This window comes from Apodemus sylvaticus, chromosome 2 (genome assembly GCF_947179515.1).
Source record: "Apodemus sylvaticus chromosome 2, mApoSyl1.1, whole genome shotgun sequence".
In the NCBI taxonomy this organism is placed as follows: Eukaryota; Metazoa; Chordata; class Mammalia; order Rodentia; family Muridae; genus Apodemus; species Apodemus sylvaticus.
In genome coordinates, this window is record NC_067473.1 from 159,778,102 (window position 1) to 159,798,332 (window position 20,231).

The following is a 20,231-nucleotide window of genomic DNA, read 5'->3' on the forward strand; positions in this document are numbered from 1 at the left end:
GGCCTCCACATCACTCACAGCTCCACACATCACTCACAGCCCCACACATCACTCACAGCCCCACACATCACTCACAGCCCCACACATCACTAACAGCCCCACACATCACGTGCAGCCCCACACATCACTCATAGCCCCACACATCACTCACAGCCCTTTTATCCTCTGGGATCTCTCAGTGCTTGGTTATACTGTGGCCTGAAGCTGGCTGACTATACCAAGGAGTGCATAATGAGAGCCCCCTCAAGAAACAAAATATTTCAAATGGAAACTTTTAGTTCATACAGGAAATACTTATTTAATCATAAACTTGTTTTAAAGTACTGATAGTCAGCTACATAAATATAACTGTGTCTTCAGGTGTTGTGTTTTCACCCCTATCTAGTGGTGCATCATTTGCACATTCAGAACTATTTCTAGAAATTTCCATATTTAGAACCATTTTATAAATACCTGTTTCATTTGTAATCTCTCCAGCTGGACATGGGGCACAATCATAACAACAGAATGCATATGAACTGACTTCTATTTTCCTAAATCCAAGTAGACAACTTCGTTTGCAACCAGAAAGAGGAATCTGTATAGGAGACATGAGAGGAGCACAGGCAGTCAGCTCATGACATTCAGAATTAGCATCAAGATGGTGAATTTCAGCAGAACATCTGTGTACTATAAGAAAGAAGTACCAGACTATTAGAGAGTATGAAGCCAAATTGCCTGTTTCTTACTATCCCTAATTCTCTTTTTGAATTGTTGCTTCATTTCATTTCATTGTTTGAATGATTATCTTGCTTTCATTTATTTCATTTTATTTATTTCATATATTTTGATCATGTCCTTCTCTTCTCCCATCTCTGTCCAGGTCTTCTCCCTCTCTCAACCTGCCCCAATTTGAGTTCTTTCTCAAAGAAACAGACTGAAGTCCCCAAAACTCAACTAAGCATTAAAACATTGAAAATAAAATAAAACAGCACAAAAAGCAAAAGAAATAAAAACAAAACTGTAACCAAATAAAAGTATGTAAGTACTGTGGATTCCCTTCTTGTGCTGCCCAACTACTCTTGGATATGAGACCTGTCTTGGGGTGCTTGATGTACCCAGTGTTTTGCATTGGAAAAAACTTACCAGGTCTCCTGAGGACCATAATCTTCCACATTACTACATATCACCTATTTTTATCACATCACAGAGATGTTCATTGTGAACAGTTGCAACAATAACGATATGAGTGTGCATAGAATTTTACATTGAAATACGGAAATATATGTCACATGATATTTAATCACACTGTGAAACCTGAGATTATATTATTTACTGAAAAAATCTATTTCTAGTTGTGGTAAGGCTCAGTTCCAGAATGTATCCTTTATCCCAACTAAAGAAGGTAAGTTCCTTTGTAGAATAAAGCACCCATGATTGAAAGTAACTTTTGATGGAGGGGCAGACAAAGTGACAAATCGGAGAATGTTTTGAAAGAATGAGTCAGAGATAAGAAACCCCCAACTCACATTAGAATAGACAAGAAAGAAAAGCAATTTGCTTGGGTGCTAGCTTCTACAATCAGGTACTGAGGTAGGACACAGTGACAGATGAAGGACAAAGGATGAAGGCCTCTGGCCATTAATACTCTCTTATTGTTCTGGGGCCCAGAAACTGATGGCTTCTGACTATTTAATTCTCTCTATTCTGGTGGTAGAAGCTGATGGCTTTGGACAATTAACTTGGTTTTGCTTATCCTGGGCCAAAAGCTGATGTCTTCTTGCAGTTTACTCCTCCTGCAGCAGGATTTGATTAAGAAAAAACACTTAGTTACTTGGACTCATTAGACATTGACTCAGGGACATCTTGCTAGTCAGGGAAGAGGCTCAAATTTGGATAACACTTTCCTAGCCAGAAAGAAGGAAAGAAAGAAAGAAAGAAAGAAAGAAAGAAAGAAAGAAAGAAAGAAAGAAAGAAAGAAAGAAAGAAAGAAAGAAAGAAAGAAAGAAAGAAAGAAAGAAAGAAAGAAAAGAGGGGAAGAGGGAGGGAAGGAAGGAAGAAAGGAAGGAAAAGGAAGGTAGGAAGGTAGGAAAGAATTGATGAAGGAAGGAAGAAAAGAAAAGAAAAAAGGAATGAAAGAAAAGAAAAGAAATTAAGAAAGTCAAAGTCAGGGCACAGAAAAACAAACACACAGTGGGAGAAGCACAAAGAGGCTACTCCAAGTCATTATTATTGCTTTCAGTGTTTTTATAGGTTTTCTGTTACAAAACTCTATGTAAAAAAAAATTATCTCATACACAAAATGTTTTTTTTAAAAAAAGGAATGACAGTAGAAAGGATATAAATTCAAAACAGTCTTTCATTGTATCAGTTCATTATAAGTTAAAAGCAACAGTTTCATATGGCCTTGCTTTTCCACAGTGAACACCTATGGCATATTTCTTAGATCTATAATTGAATAAATGTTTTTTCATTGATCATTAATTTTTAGAAATCTGTTTTTTTTCACTAGCAAATTTAATCCAATAAATATGAAGGTCTGAAGAGCTCTATTTGCAACTTTTATTTTATAGGGTCTTTGAGAATACTTGTATCAATTTAGGAGCTCTTTAAAATCATGATCAGCAATTAGACAATCATCAATTCATCAAAATAGCTTTATTTCATGAAAGTATATCTTCATGTTGATTCTGAACGAAAGGTACCCAATAAAATGAGTAAATACACAGGAAATTAAGCTACATAATACTGTGAGGAAAGAGGAGCAATATCTAAGTCAAAGAATCTGGGTCCACCCAGATACTCTCAGAATGCACACTCAAAACTGTGGACTATCTCCCGAAATTTAACTCACTTGCCATAGCATTTTCTAGATGGCTTCTGTTAGAAACATAAAGGAATAGTGCATGAGGGTTGGGGGGCAATGAGTTTTACTTGCACAACTTGTACAGAGACAGGTTGTAGAGAGGACAAGCTAGACACAGGTAATGACAGAACCAGGAGAACTTGAGAAGGAGCCAAAAGATTAGAATTGCCAAACTTAGTATGAAGCAAAGCAGAGCAAATTCAGTCAGAAACTGGGAGAAGTCAGATTGAAACAGTCAGCTTGAAGAAGACATTGAGCTAGAATACCTGGGTTGAACCAGGCAGCCAGAACTCAGAAAGAGGTAGAGATGAGGAACTTCTGCAGCATTAAGTCTCAAAGGCTGTAAATGTTCTAGAACTAGAATAGACTATGAGTATCCTGAAGTAGAATTAGGATAGCAGGAGGAGGCAGTAAGCCTCAGAGATGACTATTAACCTCAAAAAATCAAAGTTGTATTTATAAGTCCTTATTTGGGGAGACTGGTTTCATCCACTTTTTTATGTTATTTATTTACTGAAGGCAGCATATTTTGTTTTATTTATTTTATTTATTTACTGAAGGCAGTTACTTCCACTAAAGCCTTGACCACTATGATACATCCAAATAGCTCTCCAAGATGTTGTTTCTTTTTTCTTTCTTCTTTCTAGGTAATCCATGGGTGTATCTGATCATTACAAGAAAGAAACCATCTGAAGAATTAATCCAAAATGATTCAGTAATTCTTACAGTGATTTGTAGGCAGAAAGTTCTGGTATTCACCATTAGAAAGGACAAAATGAGGTCACTCTCAGCCTGATGGCACTCAACATTCTCTTAACCCTGTTCTCTGAGGAATTCTACTCTGAGCACAGCACACAGTGCTTGTGGGACCATGGTGTGTGTAGCTTGGTTGGGCAAGGCCACTCTGGAGATTCAACTCCATAATCCTGTGGCCATCAGTCACATGTAGCATGCCCCACCCCCTAGTGTTCTGGCTGGACTCCACCTCTGCAGTCACCTGGCTACAGGCAGGCTTTGCCTGCCCCTCAGTTACCTGGTAATACCAGGTAACCCACCTTACTTTAAATGGATACTTCCTGCCCCTCCTAGTTCTCTTTTATCCTTCTCCGTTCTCTCTCTCTCTCTCTCTCTCTCTCTCTCTCTCTCTCTCTCTCTCTCTCTCTCTCTCTCTCTCTCTTCTCTCATCTCTCCTTCTCATTCTCTCTTTCACATGGTCATGGTCATCCCTCATCTCCCTATCTTCTAGTCTCCTTTTCTCATTTTAGTCTTTTAATAATAAAATATAAAACTATGAACTGTCTCTTTTATTAAACCTGCAGTATAAAAGCACAGAGCAAGCCTCAGCATTTCCAGTGGACATGGGAAAGGATCCAAGCCAGACTCCTCTCAGCCTGCTGAGCCCCCAAACAGCTAAATAGCTTCACCTATAACAAGTATTCAGGGCTGTGCTAATGGTCCCACCCATTAGCTCTACAGCTCCAGTCCTGTGGGCCTTGAGTATGTTTGGTCCTGCTGGTGTTCCTATCCCCTCAGGATCTGCATGCCAGAGCTCTCCTATGAAGGAATTCCTGCCACCATCACCTGCACACTCTCTTCCTTTTTTTCTCCACAAGTGCTGACTTTAAAGATACTCACCTGATTGTTGTATACACCCAAATTTATGAGTTTGTCATTTAGGGAAAGATGCTGTACACTGTGAGATTCAAACAGAAACTCGCCAACTTTCACTTGAGCTTTGGTACCCCTCTGCAGAGGATGGTAATTAAAGATGTCAATCTTAGTTGCTGAATCTTCCTGGTTCACAGCATTCTCCTCATTGATGTTTCTCCCAAGTTTGCCCTTTTGTAAGAATGGATGGAGCTAAAAGAGAAAATAGCTGTCAGAAATTGCAGTATAACTCACTGGGATGCAAATAAACCTGGTTACTATAATTGCCCTCTCTTTCCCAAACTGTATGCTCCTGTGGCTTTGATTTTTGCTTCATTTATCAAATATTTATCATAAGGCTAGTACATGTAGGACTATACAAAGATATTAACATAGATATATGATTTTCATGAAATCTATCACCGCTATTCAGGTTTTATTTCTGAACTATTCTCAGTCACTCAGTGATGACTCTGGCAGACAGAGTCTAAATTTTGAAACTTACAATTTGAAAAATTATAAAAAAATAAAAACGATTTGAATGAGGTTGTTTAAATTTGCATAGGAGTTTTTCAGAAAAGCCACAATTTTTCACCACTATACATAACTCAAGAAAGTTCAAATAAAATAACATTTTCAGATTTTAAAATATGAAATTTGTAAATAGGAAGGAGGCAAAAGAACACCTGGGTTACAGAAATGTATAGGAACATGTGATGGAGACCTGCAAAGGTGGACGGGAGTCAGAAAGGATAGAGTTATGTAAGATAACCAAACCTGAAGATTATGACGAAGTCATATATAGCTACAACTTTCAGCTACTTACAAAGTAAAATGCAATTTAAAAAGAATTTAAACAGAGGTATTACAGTTTATTATATATAAAATATCCTTGTGGCAGTTAAGAAACCCCCAAAAGACCCCAAGACAATGCAGGTTTTGATCATTGCCTTTGGTTACACATACGAACCAGATGGTAAGACAATACTGCTCAAGACACCACACACTTTGCTGCAGGACACAACAGTGAGGCCAGAACTAATGTGAAAACTTTCTCCCTGTTGTCTATTCTGCTTGTCTGTCTCTCTGGCACATTTCACTCTGGTAGAAGCTAAACTACAAGCTGCTGAGGAAGTAAAGTCTGCAGAAGCTTTTCCTAGCTATAGACCTTGCATTCTATACTACCCACTTTCCAGACATGATATGCATACTGGGGAAATACTGGCACAACTTTTATGGGAATAAAAAATTTCTTGCTCATAGTATATAAGGATGTCCTTACAAGACAGACTCATGCCTGTTACTACAAATGTATTTTAGATCAATGTCTTAGGAGATCAGAAGTCCTATGGGTGTGCCTAATACTTCTGTTTGGCTAAGAAGACACATTGTTGAATTTCCTCCTGAATATTTATATACATAGAATCCTGCTATTGTCAGATTATATCAGAGAATTTCTCTATGCCATGAATATTGATTATTCATATTGAAATAGGACAGCCATGAGAGGATCCCCAAATCATAGAAACCATTGGGAAAGAGGGGATTGAGAGAATGAACAAATCAGATGCTGGTTAGGAGGTCCATGAACTACTGTCTTTTAGGTATGACATGGTCATGGCACTCAGGAGCTTTTGGTAACTAAGTTTGCCTGTATAGAAACAGAACAAGATCTAGCCCATAAAAATGTTTAACTTCAGATGAGGGAGGAAGTTTATAGGGTCAAGTCCATCACATGAGCAATGTAAGAATTTAAAAGATTCTAAAGGAGAGGAAGTCATTGTCGATAGAAATACCAACATTTTTGAATTCCTTCTGCCTCATTGCATAACTGCATATTCATGCCCATATGAAAGGCCCTGTAGGTCATAAATCTAGTGGGTCAGGAAAGAAAAAAACAAATCAAAATACATGAATATAGAAAAGGGAGATAGTGGGAGACTGAATGATCTGTGAGTATGCAGAGAGCTAAGAGACTTAGAGAAATGGATGTGAAGAAAAGCATTTGCTATTTGTATGTTTGTTGTACCTGTAAAAGAATACATTATTTTAATAGACTATATATGGTAGATATACAAAAAACTACATCTGACCTTATAATTTAAACTAAAAACAAACAAAAAACCCAATTCTCTTAAGAATTAAGTAAAAAATATCCCTTCCTTAGAGAGAAGAATGTTTTACTTTTAAGGTTGAATCAGCAAAATTCTCTCCTCTTAAAGTGAAGGGAAAATGAATATGATCACATTTAAAAATACTCGGGAGTAAAATTTTATTCATGTACCAGCCTTGTAGAAAAGTTAAAGGAAACTTTCACAGAAAAGGAAAAGTGTGTTATCTAGAAAATGAAACTGGCATACAGTCAAGAACAGCAAAGGAGCAGAATAACACAGTTAAATTGAGCATTTTATCTTCTTTATCTTTGGGGTAGGCTATAATCTGCTCGAAAACCACAAAGTGAATGCAAAACAACCTGGGTATATCTTTAGATAAATGAAACACTTGACAACACTGCTACAACAGATAGAAAAGTGAAAACAGAAGAGTCCCCAAATATGTCAGCATTACTGATAAGCAATACTTGCTAATGTGTCTTGAACATGTTTGAAAAGCACCAGAATATTTTAAGTATAACTGATAATCTTAGAGAAAAAGTCGAATGGAAGATATTCAATTGAATCTAAAGAAGACAGATAAAAAGATGAACAAAAGGGCTCAACTGCCCCATATAGAAAATTCTCACATGATAGACATTATTAAAAAAGATTAATAGTGAATTTAAGCTGACTACACTAAATGCACGAATTTAAAACAAAACAAATTAATGTAAAATACTACACACAACCAGACAAACAAAAAACTGTTAAGACTTGACTGTGTGCTAGTTGACATGAAATCCACAGGGAGAGTCAGGGTCCCTGACACAAAACATGCAGGGGAAATATGGGGCACTGAGAAAGAACAAATTTAATAGAAATAAAAATCAAGATAATGGGAATAGAACAAGGAGAAGATTCTAGCTCAAAGGCCCATATTTAACACTCTCAAATAAGAAAAATTACCTAATTCCTAAAAAAAAAGAAAAAGAAAAAAGAAAAAATTCCTCTAAATGTAAAAGAAGTATTTAGAACATAAAATAGATTGGGTCAGAAAATAAACTCAATTTTCTATACAATAATCAGAACACTGATTATATAGAACATAGAATAACAAATCCTTCAAGTAGAAAAACACAAGCAACATATACAGGTAGACGCATTCAAATTGCACAAACATCTCAGTAGAAACACTAAAGCTAGAAAGGCCTAGGCAATTACATTGTAGACTCTAAGATACCACAGATGCCCAGATCACTATACTCAGCAAAACTTTCAATCACCATTGCTGGAGAAAACAAGATATTCTGTGATAAAGACAAATTTAAACAATATCTGTCCACAAATTCATTGCTACAGATGGCACTAAAATTAAAACTCTAACCCTAGAAGGTAAAATACACCAACGAAAACATAGGGAATACATAACCTCACAGCAGAAACACCAAAAGAGGGAAGTATGCAGAAAAACAAACACACATACACTCATACTCACACATACAACCACTTCTGGCACCCGATAAAAACAAGAAGCATCATTGATATCTCTCAATATCAATGGCCTTAATTCCTCAATTAAAAGATACAGGCTAACAGAACGGATATGAAAAGAAGATCCAACCTTTCAAAGCAAATATGAAACACATCTCAAAATCAACATAGTAGTTACATCAGATTAAAGGGTTGGGGAAAGGATTTCTAAACAAATAGACCTAAAAGTCAATGTACAATAGATATTCTAACATCTGATAAAATAGACTTCAAAAGAAAATTACTCGAAAGAGATGGGAAAGAATGTTTGTACTCTTCAAAGGACAAATCCACCAATATGACATCCCAATTCTCAACCACTGTACTACAAACATCTAAATCCAAGTCTGTTAAAGGAACACCAGGAAATCTCAAATCACCCATCAATCTCACATATTGATAGTGGGAGACTATAATACCCCACCCACTATCACCAATGCATGAGTTAACCAGATAAAAGCCCAATAAATACTGGAGCTAGGAGATGATATTAATAAACTGGACCTTACACAGTAAGTTAGCCGAAGAAACTCAAAGGATGCAGACAAGAAAATAAAAATTCAAGACATCATTATTATAGATAATGTGATAGTATACATAAGCAAACCCCAAAATTCTACAGGGAACTTGTATGGCTGAGATCACTTTCAGCAGTGTGCCTGGTGACAAGATTAACTCAAAGAAATAATTAGTACCCTTCTTATATACAAATGACAGACTGAGAAATATATCAGGGAAACAACACTCTTCACAATAACCACAAAATATAAAGTACTTTGGGGTAGCCAAATCAAGGAAGCAAAAGACTAGTATGAAAAAAGTTTAAGTCTTGGAAGGAAAACGAGGAACATATCAGAAGAAGGAAAGAACTCCCACCCTCATGGATCAGGAGAATAACAAACTAAACAGTAAAAGAACTTCCAGAGGTAACACCATCCCTAATTTTAAAGTCTACCACAGTGCTATAGTAATGAAAACCACAAAGTATTATCATAAAAACAGACATGGTGAGCAATGGAATCAAATTGTAAACCCAGAAATAAATCCACACATGTATGGACACCTTATTTTTTTATAAAGGATCCATAAACACACAATAGAAGATAGCATATTCAAAAATGGTGCTGATCTAACTGGCTATCTTCATGTTGAAGAATACTCCTAGATACATATTAGCCCTGTTCAAAAATCAAGGCAAAATGATGATCATACCATTAAAACACACTGGATGGAACACTGAACTTTATGGAAAATTAAAAGGGATTAGATTGAAAATATTTGTAAATTCTTGTAATATGAATGGTAATTTTGTTCCCGAAAAACAACTCTTTAAATGAAAAATTTACAAGCACATAGCTGCTGGAAACCAACCTTTGATAGAAGAAAAAGTAGTGAACATGATAACTCTGGATTATCAGAGGGAGGTGGATTAGCCAAATGGAGGTTAGCAAGTGGCCCAACCATTGAGCTGTTTAAAGCATATGAAATTATAAAGACTGAGTGTGTGTTTTTCATTTGAGAACCCAGACCTTTAGGGAAGATAGTGTGGAATGTACTGCCAAAATATATTTAATTCTACACATCCTAGCACAGGAGAAACTTTCGAAACAGAACACAGATAGAAGAACCTCATGACAGCAAAAAGCTTCTGAGAGGCAAAGGACATCAATAGGACAAAATGGCAGTCAACAGAATGGAAAAGGATTTTTTATCAACTCTAAATCTGACAGAAATAATACACAAAATATATAAAGAACTGAAGACACAAGGCATCAACAAACCACAAATCTAATTTTTACAATTAGGTATGAAGTTAAACAGAGAATTCTCAATAGAGAAATCTCAAAGGGGTGAGAAGCATATAAAAATAATATTCAATATCCTTATCCATTAGGGAAATGCAAATCAAAACTACTTTGAGCTTCTCTTGTACACATGTCAACATGCCTAAAATCAATGTTAAAAGTTACAGCTTATACTGGCAAGGAAATGGAGCAAGGGGAACATAATTACATCGATGAAGGAAGTGCAAATTTGTACAGAAACTATAGAAATAATTATGATGGATCCTCAGAAAATTGGGAATCTATCTACTTCATGACCCATCTATACCACTTTTGAGAATATAGCCAAAGGACACTACATCTTACCACAAGTACACTTGCTCAAATAGTTCATAGTGTCTTTGTTTAAAATATCAGGAAACTAGAAACAAAGTAGATGTTTCTCAATGGAAGAATGGATAAAGAGAATGTGGTATATTTACTTAATGGAATACTACTCTGGAGAGTGTAAGTAACAAGGTGAATTATTGGGGTTGGGGTAGACTGGTCAAATGAAAATCCCTGGGAATGCAAAAGATTTGTTGGGTAGATGAGAGGGTGTATGGAGATAGGAACAGAAAGGAAAAAAATTGTGAAGGGCAGTACACAGGGAGAGGGTATGGTCAGAGAGACACACAGAGAGAGATGGAATACTAGGGCATTTAGAGTAGATGTCAAACCTAGTGAAACGGAACTTCCTGAAACCAATGAAGGTCACCTTAGTGAGAACTTAGTAATGGAGAATATGGAACCTGAACTGGCCATATTCTATAAGCAGGCAAGGCTTCCAGTGGTACATGTCAGACACCAACCCATTCATCAAACCTTGGACTCAACAATCTGTCCTGACTACAACATGGATTGGGGGCAATGGTGGCTCAGAATGTGTGGAACTGATCAACCAATGAATGACTGCTTTAACTTGAGGCTCGGGACATCAGAGACAACCAATGAAAGAAACAGCCTGGATTGCGAGGAATATGAGGCTATGTGGTTCAGAGAACTAAGGTAGAACCAAGTACAATAGACCACAACAACAGCAACAAGTCAAAGAAGTAGGCTGGAGAACAGTCACGGATGAGAATGTCTAGTCTCATAAAAGCTATATCTTTTCTAGGGTCTGTTTATCAAAACAAAACAAACTTTTGACATCAAATATACCTAAAATCCTTAAAATATGCCACATTTATACTTGTACAAATCTCTTCTGTTGTGTATTATCATTACTTCACAGAACATTAAAAGGAGTAATACAAGAAAATTAAATAACTTAAATATTATTGTTTTAATTTTCTTAAACTAGGAATATCATTTTCTCAACAGCATGCACATATTGTTTTCTGATAGAAATGTTAGCTCAACTTCAAGCACTATGGCATGTTTTTTCTAACTATTTCTTTATGCTACTTTATGCTACTGAATAAACATGAATACTTTGAGAAGGAGACAGTAACATAAAGTAGCATGCTAGCATAAGAAATGTTTATCTAACACTAGTGAAACGGAACTTCCTGAAACCAATGATGATGAATCATGGATGATATGTCAGATCATGAATCAAAATGCAGAAATTAAAACCAAGGCCTAATACTCTAGGAAAGCATAAACATAGTTATTGTTACCTTCCATGGGAGAGGAGGCTGGAGTCCACCTTGATCCAATGAGTCTCCATTCACTCTGAGTGACAGCTCCTCATGAAGTGCCTGGGTAATGGCATACACAGCTGCATGGACGTTGTAGCTCAAGGGTGAGGTATTCATATCCCAAACATTCAGAGATCGTGTGCTCAGGCTGCCATTTTGCTCACATTGACTTAGTTTCTTGACTCCATGCTCATAGAAATGTGGACATTCAAATAAATTTGACCACACATGCTGGATAAAGATATCATGAGGGTATTTCGTAGGGTGAACACTTCTTTGAAAATCCTTGAATCCCAGAATTTCATCCTTGTGAACTGAAAATGATAATGCTCCACCAAAGTATGTATAAATTAGATTTTGTTTAAAGGGTAATATGGCAGTATACCAATCAGAAGTTGTGATCCAGATATTACCAAAAGTTTTACTGGAAATGATGAGAGAGACAAGTTTCAGAAAATCGTGAGTGTCACCAAAGGCAATGACAATACGTGTCAATGTGAGACTTATTATTAATTGGTACCAGCCTATGTCACCAAAAGAAGGAAATACTGGACCCTTTTCTGCAAATGTAACACAAATTCCATGGTTAATCATCTCCTCTCTGATTTCCTTAATGAAGTGTTCTCCCCTCATATCATCTGGAACCACCAGACCAACCCAGACCCAAGTGAAGTATAGCAGCAGGTGAATTATTCCCTGGTACAGAGCTGCAGTGTGCACAGGAAACTGGTAAGGAGACTCGAGCTGGATTCTGGTCCCAAGACTTGCATCAAAAGGAGCATAGCTGATCTGAACAGAAAGAAAGTCACTATAGTAGTCACGACAATTAGATTTATTTTCAAATAATTTGGTTTACCTTTTCTGCTTATGCACACTAGGAGAAATTGAACAGTTAAATAACTTTACAAAGTAATACCAGTTTGTTACCTATGTCATTTACTCTTCACTGCATACACAAAATGTACCTTTTCCTTTGTCCTTTTATAGAACATATGAGAAAAGGCCACAAAGTGTCTATCTCCTGATCTCCACTCAGGTTATACCAGTCAAACACAACCATTTGCAAATCTCTCACTTCAAAACTTTATTCTTCCTGATAATAGAAGTGGAGAAACATTAACCCTAAAGGCCTGTTTACTTGATGTCACAAATCCAAAACAAAAATAAAACATAACAAAACAAACAAACAAAAACCGGAATTTATGGAGCATCATAAAAGGGAATGTGGAGTGACAACACCTCACAGAGTCTGCAGGAAACTGAACAGGCCTGGATGAGGTTGACTCAGAGGAAGGGGTCAAAATGGAAGGGGTCACAATGGCAAGAAACATAATAGTTAGGTAAGAAGAGGTTTGGCTCAGGTAGTTTATGGAGGGAAGATTTAGTTTACTGTTATGGTGTCTAGAAGTTAACTCAACATCAAATTATGACTGTAGAATCCAGTAGGTCAAAGCCAGGACTGAGGAGACTGAAGAACAATGTATAATACTAAACATGCATGAAGATGCTTTGACAAATCCAATATATTGTAGGATAGTGTAGGATATATATATATATACACGCACACATACACATGTATATATATAATCATGACACTGAAAGGGGGCTCGGCTCACTGGGTTTGAAGTACTTCCTTACAAGCAGAAGGGCCTGCAGTAGAATCTTCAGAATCCCCATAACAAGTCAGACATGGCTGTGTGTGCTTACACCCTACCATAGCAGGGTGGAGACAGGTAAATCCCTAGAGCTTTCTGGCCAATCAGCTCAAAATCTCAAGCTTCTGATTCAGTACTCTGATTTCAAACAACAGTGGAGAAAGTGATGAAGAAAGAATATCAGTTGTCCTGATATGCCTACCTATACAGTCCTGACATACATCATATATGAGACACATAGCACACAAACACACATACAATCATGCACACCCACATGAACATGCACACACACACACACACACACACATATACACAGACACGCACATGGTCAAACACAAACACACACTCATGCACACATACACATAAACACACAGGCAAACACACTGAAAAAGAGAGACAGGGACAGACACTGAGATAGAGACAGAAAGGGGGAGAGGGAGACTCAGAGAGAGACAGAACAAACAACTATGGTATCTCCATCAGGTCATGATTCCTCAGTATTAGAAATCAAAGAGAATAAGAAAAATGGCATGAGTTACATATGCTGCATCAAGTAAACAATATTCACCAAACATCATAAACAATGCTCACATAAGCAGGTACACGGCAAAAGAGAATCAATTCTGCATCTAAATAGAACTTAGCAAATAGGCATTAGGTGGAGAAATTTTAAAATGTGGAGAAAAAAAACTGAAAATACAATAAATAACTAAATAAACCTGCTGAAAATTACTATCCAGGTAAGTCAAATGAAAAACCCACCACAGAACAATCTTTGTAAATTTTCTTCAACTCAAGAATGTGCTCTGAAAAAGTGAAAATTAATCAAGAAAGAAAGATGTAAGATTCAGCATACAGAGGACCTAACACACAGAACTAGTTGAGAACAGACATAGAGCACTTAGGCTGGAGAAGACAAGAAATTGAAAGAAGGGACTATCGGTCACAGGTAAAGTTGGAATGATTTGTATATATTAGGGATTCATTTACATACACTAGAGATGGTGTACTTATTCTACACAGAAAAACTCTAACAAAAATACCAACATGATAAAACCAAAGAAACATGAATAGAATATGGCCTACAATACAGCACTGCCAGCTCCACAATTCATGCTTAAGAAGTGTGAGGGGATTACTAAAAGAAATGATAAAAATGTCTCAGGACATTGTGAGTGTATTGAACTTGTGTTAGGCTATGTGTGTAAGATTCAGTAGCCACAGGCAGCCAGGTAGACATAGGTGACAGAGAAATTTTTGAATTTCAAATATTAAAAAGGAGGATAGCATGAATTTTACACGAGGATGGATAGAACTACAAAATATCACCCTGGTTGAGGTAACCCAGACCCAAGAGGACATACTCAAAAGGTATATTCTCAGTGATAAGTAGATATTAGCCAAAAAGTACAGAATTACGTTGAATTAGAATTAGCCAAAGAGAAAGGGCCCCAAGTAGAGGGATGGCATCACTGAACTACCCTCAAGCTAGTACAGCTGTCCTCTGTGAGGATCTGCCAGCACCAAGAGAAGACAGAGGCAGAATCTCACTGCCAACCATTGGATTGACTTAGGGGAAGAGTTAGGGGAAAGACTAAAGGAGGTGAAAGGGATGGAAACACCTTATGAAGAACAGTATTAACAAACTAGACTCCTCAGAGATCCCATGGACACAGTAATATACATGGGTGGTTCCATGACTCCTACTACATATGTATCAGAGGAATGCCTTATCTGGCACCAAAGGGAGGGGAGGCATTTGATCCTGTGGAGGCTCTTTGTAAAAGAGGATGCTAGAGGAGTGAGGCCAGAGTGGGTGGGTGGTTGCAGAATTATCCTCTTAGAGTCAAAGAGGAAGGGGAATAGGATGGTTTTGGGAGGTTAGGCTGAGAAAGGAGAAAGCATTTGAAATGTAAATAAATAAAATGGCAAATATTTTAAAAATAACTCATAAAATCTTGTAAAATAAAAATCTAGTCAAGCATGATGGAGTATGATTAAAATCCCAGCCATGGGCAAGTAAAGGCATGAGGATCTCTCTAATGCTATCTTGGGCTGCAAAGGAAATTCAAGACTGGGCAAATTTGCATAGTGAGAATGCGTCTAAAATAAACAAATAGGTAAAAATTGATAATAAAAATGAAACAGCATGGCAGCCACATTCATTTTACTAAGATTTAAGTTACTTCACTGAGGATAGAAGGAAACTTTAAACACTGGATCACTGTTATTTGCAAACTTTCTAAGTAAACCTTTCCAAGTTTATGACTAGTTAGGATGCAACTGTCTTATAAATGCTACCTCTCTAGCATTGTTTATAAGAAATAGTTACTGATCAACAGAAAGATTTTTAAACAAAGACAAAAGTAAACACTTTCCTCTCAACAGGAGAAAATTACAAACAGCACAAATGTCCAGCCAGACTAAGTCTGACCCATGCTTCTTAGTATAAATGAATCTTATATGGCAATCTGAGCTGATACCACAATAAAATAATCAGAAATATGTTCATAGTAGTTACTGTGTACATATGTGCATAGAATTATTATAGACTTCATGCTTTATGATGCTTTAAAACTGGATACAAAATAAAGACAGAATTAAAAATGATAAATAGCAAAAGAAATTTTCTTGGAGTGGAAAGAATACAGGTTCTCATTACTTTTACTTATATTTTTTTCAATTTTAAAGGTTTGAAATTGAATTGATTTTACTAACATAATATAATGTTAAGAAAAATTTATACGTCAGAATTAAAATTGATTACAAAATAGTAAATTATTAAGCAGTCCCATACCTCATCAATAATCAATAACTGGATTAATTTGTATTTATTACTATCTTACTATGTTTAACCTGGAAAGCAGGATGCTTTGTGTACCTGTGGGACATTGTAGAGACTTAGAACTCGAGAGATCTGAGCTGATATTCCTGTTGAAATGCCTCCTATCACTGCAACCAGCTTATCAGTCTTCTCAGGCCTGCAGCTGTAGTTAGGAATTGGGGGGCTCCCTCCTGAGAGCAAAGCCATAGAACTTTCCATAGCCCTTGTTTCAAAAAAGTCATCATTGAACAGATAGAATCCCAGGGACATATTGAATAGAATATTTGGCTCCTTGTTGATTTTTTCTATAGCAAAAACCATTGCCAACATGTGCTGATAATTTTTGGTGAGATTCCTGGGAGGAAAAATTGAAAGAAAAAGTTTTCTTTTCTGTCAGTTTCATTAAGAGGTTTGTCTAGTAGCTTGCCTAGACTCTAGATAATGCCCTATACTTCTGCAATACTGGCATGTCTAAATGAACTCAATACATTAAAATTGGAGAGAGACTGAGAGAAAGAAAGACAGACAGACAGAGCGAACCCATAAAGTTGAAGGCAGGAGACATCGCAAGGGAAACAGCAGCAGACTATAGTCAGATCAATATGTCTTGTTTATATGTATGAAATCCTGAAACTCTATTTTTTTTAAACAAAGAAGTCAAACACTTACACAATAACAACTTCTGGTATCGCCATTGTATCATTAAAGCCAAATTTAATTCGTTTGTCTCTAGCAGTCACTCTGAGGGAAAAGAGTCCTCCAATAACAAAATGCCCATCTTGATAGTAGCCAGGAGAAGCAGGTATACTTAAGGAGAAACAAAAAATTTGTTCCTGGAATACAATGAGGACAATCAGGAGAGAGAAAGCAATGAGTAATTCCATAATAACATTGATAAATAATTGATAAAATCCAGATATCTGTTCAGTTGAGAATCTTGGACTATTCATCCCTGGGAGCACATCAACAAACTGGTAAAAGATGTCTGGTTGATCCATGTGGATCAAGGTTATGAAGCATTGTTTTGTCCTGGTCCAGGCCCACCAGTATCCAAACACTCCCTCAGTTCCCTGGAGTCCAATCTGCTTTATACCTTTTTAGCCCTAGATTATGTCTCCTTCACAGAGTCACTGTGAGTCTCCAAGGGCTCAGAAACCTCTCACTTGGCACCTGGGAATCCTGATTCTCAGTAGGAAAACACACAATTAAGAAAAAGTGTGAAGTCCACTAAAACACCTGTGGGGTGTGTACACTCACTGAGCTGAGACTAACCAGTGGAAACAAAATTAAATCATGAAGAGTCATCTGAAGGAGGCAGCAAAGGGCTCATTGTTTGTTAGGAAAGAACTAGACTGAATTATTTAACATCAATATCATTTTAGAGTATTTCTGTAAGGAAAAGAAATAGTGTTACATTAGAAAATATTATTTCTGGTTACTATATTGGGTCAAATATCAACTCCTACTTTTTATTGGATATTTTATGTATTTACATTTCAAATGTTATCCCCTTTCCCGCATTCCTCTCCAGATCTGTCCTATCCTATTCCCTCACCCCATACTTCTATGAGTGTGCTACCCCACCCACCCACCTACTCCCACCTCACTGGCCTGTCATTTTCCTACACTGGGCAACCAAGCATTCATTGGACCAAGGGCCTTTTCCCCATTGATGACAGACAATGTCATTATCTGCAACATATGCAGCTGGAACAATGAGTCCCTCCACATGTACTCTTTGCTGGATGGTTTTGTCCCTGAGAGCTCTGGGGAGTCTCCTTGGTTTTTATTGTTGTTCTTCCTAAGGGGTTGCAAACACCTTCAGCTCCTTCAGTCCTTTCTCTAACTCCTCCATTAGGGACCCCATGATCAGTTCAATGGATGGCTGTGAGTATCCACCTCTGTACATGCCAGGCTCTGGCAGAGACTATCAGGAAACAGCTATATCAGGATCCTGTCAACATGAACTGAATGGCATCCACATAGTGTCTGCATTTGGTGACCGATTGTTAATTCTTCCTTTGATATATGTGGTGATAGTGTGTAGGTTTGTGTATGGGGTGTGTGTTTCTGTCTGTGATGTGTGTGCTTCTCTGTGTGTGTGTGTGTGTGTGTGTGTGTGTGTGTGTGTGTGTGTGTGTGTGTGTGTGTGTGTGCACTTTCATGATTTTTTTGGCTTTGCTAGCATGCAATGTTTTATTTCCTGCATTTCTGTGCATGTACTTAATGTCCTTGGAGTACAGTTTTTGGTCTTGTATCCTGTGTAAGGATGGAATTGTGCATGGATATTTAGTTTGATATTTCTCATAAAATATTTTCTTTTCTCCATCTATGGTGATTGAAAGTTATGCTGGGTATAGGAGCCTTAACTACCATCTGTGGTCTCTTACAGTCTCAATGACATTTATCCAGGCCATTCTGTCTTTTAGAGCCTCTGTAAAGATGAAAAGTATAATTCTAATAGGTTGGAATTTATAAGTTGCATGATCATTTTCCTTTGTAGCTTTTTTTTTACATTTTTATTCGATATAATTTATTTACATTTCAAATGATTTCCCCTTTTCTAGCCCCCCCACTCACCGAAAGTCCCGTAAGCCACCTTCTCTTCCCCTGTCCTCCCACCCACCCCTTCCCACTTCCACATTCTGGTTTTGACGAATACTGCTTCACTGAGTCTTTCCAGAACCAGGGGCCACTCCTCCTTTCTTCTTGTACCTCATTTGATGTGTGGATTATGTTTTGGGTATTCCAGTTTTCTAAGTTAATATCCACTTATTAGTGAGTGCATACCATGATTCACCTTTTGAGTCTGGGTTACCTCACTTAGTATGATGTTCTCTAGCTCCATCCATTTGCCTAAGAATTTCATGAATTCATTGTTTCTAAAGGCTGAATAGTACTCCATTGTGTAGATATACCACATTTTTTGCATCCACTCTTCTGTTGAGGGATACCTGGGTTCTTTCCAGCATCTGGCAATTATAAATAGGGCTGCTATGAACATAGTAGAGCATGTATCCTTATTACATGGTGGGGAATTCTCTGGGTATATGCCCAGGAGTGGTATAGCAGGATCTTCTGGAAGTGAGGTGCCCAGTTTTCGGAGGAACCGCCAGACTGATTTCCAGAGTGGTTGTACCAATTTGCAACCCCACCAGCAGTGGAGGAGTGTTCCTCTTTCTCCACACCCTCTTCAACACCTGATGTCTCCTGAATTTTTCATCTTAGCCATTCTGACTGGTGTAAGATGAAATCTGAGGGTTGTTTTGATTTGCATTTCCCTAATGACTAAAGAAGTTGAGCATTTTTTAAGATGCTTCTCCGCCATCCGAAGTTCTTCAGGTGAGAATTCTTTGTTTAACTCTGTACCCCATTTTTAATAGGGTTGTTCAGTTTTCTGGAGTCTAACTTCTTGAGTTCTTTATATATATTGGATATTAGCCCTCTATCTAATGTAGGATTGATGAAGATCTTTTCCCAATTTGTTGGTTGCCGATTTGTCCTCTTGATGGTGTCCTTTGCCTTACAGAAACTTTGTAATTTTATGAGGTCCCATTTGTCAATTCTTGCTCTTAGAGTATACGCTATTGGTGTCCTGTTCAGAAACTTTCTCCCTGTACCGATGTCCTCAAGGATCTTCCCCAGTTTCTTTTCTATTAGCTTCAGAGTGTCTGGCTTTATGTGGAGGTCCTTGATCCATTTGGATTTGAGCTTAGTACAAGGAGACAAGGATGGATCAATTCGCATTCTTCTGCATGCTGACCTCCAGTTGAACCAGCACCATTTGTTGAAAAGGCTATCTTTTTTCCATTGGATGTTTTCAGCCTCTTTGTCGAGGATCAAGTGGCGATAGATGTGTGGGTTCATTTCTGGATCTTCAATCCTGTTCCATTGATCTTCCTGCCTGTCACTGCATCAATACCATGCTGTTTTTAACACTATTGCTCTGTAGTATTGCTTGAGGTCAGGGATACTGATTCCCCTAGATTTTCTTTTGTTGCTGAGAATAGTTTTAGCTATCCTGGGTTTTTTGTTGTTCCAGATGAATTTGATAATTGCTCTTTCTAACTCTGTGAAGAATTGAGTTGGGATTTTGATGGGTATTGCATTGAATCTGTATATTGCTTTTGGCAAAATGGCCATTTTAACTATATTGATTCTACCGATC

At 37.3% G+C, this 20,231-nt stretch overlaps 1 protein-coding gene across 1 annotated transcript in view; it reads right to left on the reverse strand.

Moving 5' to 3' along the window:
• Positions 1-16,947, reverse strand: part of LOC127677657 (vomeronasal type-2 receptor 26-like) — a 31,402-nt gene extending 14,455 nt beyond the window's left edge. Inside the window, exons 1-5 of the mRNA XM_052172689.1 lie at positions 16,733-16,947; positions 16,121-16,418; positions 11,564-12,373; positions 4,481-4,705; positions 454-577 (exon numbers count right to left, since the gene is read on the reverse strand). Coding sequence (XP_052028649.1) covers positions 454-577; positions 4,481-4,705; positions 11,564-12,373; positions 16,121-16,418; positions 16,733-16,947 — 1,672 coding nt within the window. The remainder of the gene's footprint in view (positions 1-453; positions 578-4,480; positions 4,706-11,563; positions 12,374-16,120; positions 16,419-16,732) is intronic.
• Positions 16,948-20,231: the final 3,284 nt, after the last annotated feature.